The 3,843-nt window shown below is 36.8% G+C and overlaps 3 protein-coding genes across 3 annotated transcripts in view; all 3 read left to right on the forward strand.

Annotated features, from left to right (window-relative positions):
- HELRODRAFT_184471 (hypothetical protein) overlaps positions 1-103 on the forward strand; it is a gene marked incomplete at both ends in the record, with an annotated part of 808 nt that extends 705 nt beyond the window's left edge. The window contains one exon of the mRNA XM_009028584.1: positions 59-103. Coding sequence (XP_009026832.1) covers positions 59-103 — 45 coding nt within the window. The remainder of the gene's footprint in view (positions 1-58) is intronic.
- Positions 104-295: 192 nt separating this feature from the next.
- On the forward strand, positions 296-1,222 carry HELRODRAFT_184472 (hypothetical protein; the record flags this gene model as incomplete). The annotated part of the gene is made up of 2 exons (XM_009028585.1): positions 296-569; positions 708-1,222. The coding sequence occupies 2 exons, from the start codon at positions 296-298 to the stop codon at positions 1,220-1,222; spliced, it is 789 nt and encodes a 262-aa protein (XP_009026833.1).
- A 669-nt stretch (positions 1,223-1,891) lies between these two features.
- HELRODRAFT_184473 (hypothetical protein) lies at positions 1,892-3,718 on the forward strand (the record flags this gene model as incomplete). The annotated part of the gene is made up of 6 exons (XM_009028586.1): positions 1,892-2,007; positions 2,093-2,165; positions 2,305-2,648; positions 2,860-2,982; positions 3,035-3,429; positions 3,500-3,718. Coding segments are annotated over 6 exons (1,270 nt in total), but the record flags the coding sequence as incomplete, so codon positions are not given.
- Between the last annotated feature and the right edge of the window lie 125 nt (positions 3,719-3,843).

A 3,843-nucleotide genomic window follows, 5' to 3' on the forward strand; every position in this document is an offset into this window, starting at 1 on the left:
AGCTTGCGCTCTTCAAAAAAAACCACAAAATTATATGGAAAATTGGCATCCTCAAAAGGAACCAAATCTAGAGAAATTAGACATTTTATTGTTTTTTTTTTAAGAAAACATATTCTTAAAAAAATATATATATGTTTATATATTTATATTTATATATAACATATATATATATATATATATATATATATATATATATATATATATATATATATATATATGGTATCATATATATAATTTGCAGTAGCTCGGAATTTCAAATTTAAACATCAATTTCTTGATTCATTGTAGATCTACAATGGCAGCACCTATGGACGATAGTACAGCTGATGCCCCAGCTATTCCTGTTGGCTTGAAGAAAATCCTGATAAAAGATCGTGAGTTTATAAATGTTGCCAACTCATGGGTCGACAAGTGGACCAGTATAAATGATCACAAAACGCAGAACGCGTACTGGTTTATCAAGAGTTTAGCAGCAGGCGCTTTTATCGCGAATCAGGGGACTTGTTTCGAGACAGGCCAATGCTTCTTGGAATGTATATGCCAGGCTGTTCTCCAACTTAGGTGGGATGGTACTGAAATCATATGTAATGCGGAAAAATTATCCAAATCCACCTACAAACAAATCGACAAGGCACCTAAAAAGTCCGAATTACAAGAAAGGGCAGAATTCAACTTTTGGAAAGAAGTCAAACGTTAATACGGTGCAGAGGTAGTCGTTGGACAACCAGGTACAGCATATGAGAAATATCCATCACACGAAGTGATCTTTGTAGAAGAAAAAGTACTGAAACATAAATATGTTCCTCTCATTCCATTAGCCAAATCAATCATTCGCATGATTATTGCTCACGATCTTTATGACATCCCTGAATCAAAGGGAAAGGATCCAAAGAAAATCGAATCTTTGGAGAAAAAGTTCAGGGCACTAAAAGCTGCTGTAGGTAGCCTGTATACCGAGGCAGTCAGTTGGAGGGACATCTTATATACGAAAAAGGTAAAATTCGTAAACCAGAAAGTATCAAGTGCCCTTTGGAATAGGATTGGTGCAAAAGGGTCTAACTGTCCGTTCTCTGTCAGAACGAAATTCGGAAAGCAAACGAACATAGTTGCGCTCTTTAAAAAAACCACAAAATTATATGGAAAATTGGCATCCTCAAAAGGAACCAAATCTAGAGAAATTAGACATTTTATTGTTTTTTTTTTTAAGAAAACATATTCTTAAAAAAATATATATATATTTATATATAACATATATATATATAAACATATATATATGGTATCATATATATAATTTGCAGTAGCTCGGAATTTCAAATTTAAACATCAGTTTCTTGATTCATTGTAGATCTACAATGGCAGCACCTATGGACGATAGTACAGCTGATTCCCCAGCTATTCCTGTTGGCTTGAAGAAAATCCTGATAAAGGATCGTGAGTTTATAAATGTTGCCAACTCATGGGTCGACAAGTGGACCAGTATAAATGATCACAGAACGCAAAACGCGTACTGGTTTATCAAGAGTTTAGCAGCAGAAAGTATCAAGTGCCCTTTGGAATAGGATTGGTGCAAAAGGGTCTAACTGTCCGTTCTCTGTCAGAACGAAATTCGGAAAGCAAACGAACATAGCTGCTCTCTTCAAAAAAACCACAAAATTATATGGAAAATTGGCATCCTCAAAAGGAACCAAATCTAGAGAAATCAGACATTTTATTGTTTTTTTTTTTTTTTAAGAAAACGTATTCTTAAAAAAATATATATATGTTTATATATTTATATTTATATATAACATATATATATATATAAATATATATATGGTATCATATATATAATTTGCAGTAGCTCGGAATTTCAAATTTAAACATCAATTTCTTGATTCATTGTAGATCTACAATGGCAGCACCTATGGACGATAGTACAGCTGATGCCCCAGCTATTCCTGTTGGCTTGAAGAAAATCCTGATAAAGGATCGTGAGTTTATAAATGTTGCCAACTCATGGGTCGACAAGTGGACCAGTATAAATGATCACAAAACGCACAACGCGTACTGGTTTATCAAGAGTTTAGCAGCAGGCGCTTTTATCGCGAATCAGGGGACTTGTTTCGAGACAGGCCAATGCTTCTTGGAATGTATATGCCAGGCTGTTCTCCAACTTAGATGGGATGGTACTGACATCATCTGTAATGCGGAAAAATTATCCCAATCCACCTACAAACAAATCGACAAGGCACCTAAAAAGTCCGAATTACAAGAAAGGGCAGAATTCACTTTTGGAAAGGAGTCAAAAGTTAATACGGTGCAGAGGTAGTCGTTGGACAACCAGGTACAGCATATGAGAAATATCCATCACACGAAGAGATCTTTGTAGAAGAAAAAGTACTGAAACATAAATATGTTCCTCTCATTCCATTAGCCAAATTAATCATTCGCATGATTATTGCTCACGATCTTTATGACATCCCTGAATCAAAGGGAAAGGATCCAAAGAAAATCGAATCTTTGGAGAAAAAGTTCAGGGCACTAAAAGCTGCTGTAGGTAGCCTGTATACCGAGGCAGTCAGTTGGAGGGACATCTTATATACGAAAAAGGTAAAATTCGTAAACCAGAAAGTATCAAGTGCCCTTTGGAATAGGATTGGTGCAAAAGGGTCTAACTGTCCGTTCTCTGTCAGAACGAAATTCGGAAAGCAAACGAACATAGCTGCGCTCTTCAAAAAAACCACAAAATTATATGGAAAATTGGCATCCTCAAAAGGAACCAAATCTAGAGAAATTAGACATTTTATTGTTTTTTTTTTAAGAAAAAAAGCAGTAGCTCGGAATTTCAAATTTAAACAACAATTTCTTGATTCATTGTAGATCTACAATGGCAGCACCTATGGACGATAGTACAGCTGATGCCCCAGCTATTCCTGTTGGCTTGAAGAAAATCCTGATAAAGGATCGTGAGTTTCTAAATGTTGCCAACTCATGGGTCGACAAGTGGACCAGTATAAATGATCACAGAACGCAGAACGCGTACTGGTTTATCAAGAGTTAAGCAGCAGAAAGTATCAAGTGCCCTTTGGAATAGGATTGGTGCAAAAGGGTCTAACTGTCCGTTCTCTGTCAGAACGAAATTCGGAAAGCAAACGAACATAGCTGCGCTCTTCAAAAAAACCACAAAATTATATGGAAAATTGGCATCCTCAAAAGGAACCAAATCTAGAGAAATGATCGTCACAGCGCATAAATTTAAGAAGGCGCTTCAAGGATGCTTTGCTTCTAGGGCACAAGTTGCCTTAATTGATCATTTATTCAGCGATTCTGGCTATCAAAAGTCAGAAATTGACGCAATCTCAAGGTTACAATCCAGTATTTTGAAAATAAAACCAAGAAGGAGCGCTACTTACGATGTTTGCAAAGTCAAATATTCGACCGGTAGGACAGGTAGAGAACATTCTTTGCTTTAATACGTACTGCGTAGACGTATTTACCATTCACGATGCCATCATTCCAGGAATGTGTGCACTTGATATGATTACCGAACACCCTACTAAGATAACCAAGGTCTTCGGATTAAGCAAAGACATTCTGCCCACTTCGGACAAGTTCTCCAGGCCTAAACTTGGTTATCTCCAAAATGGGAAACCTGCTGCAATAGTCATTAGTATGCCGATACTCTGGTTTACAGTCGCAATGAAAGGGAGTCCGTCTTACGTAAACGGGGGGTCTTCAGGTGAGATATATTTCTCTTCGCTGGGAGGGGTGTGGGAGAAATATGACAAGATAGTCGAAGGACTATCCAACCAATCACTTACTGAAATCTGCCATTTTCTTAGCGCAGAAGAGAAAGCCAAGAAG

The sequence above is a fragment of the Helobdella robusta genome (genome assembly GCF_000326865.2).
Source record: "Helobdella robusta unplaced genomic scaffold HELROscaffold_566, whole genome shotgun sequence".
NCBI lineage: Eukaryota > Metazoa > Annelida > Clitellata > Rhynchobdellida > Glossiphoniidae > Helobdella > Helobdella robusta.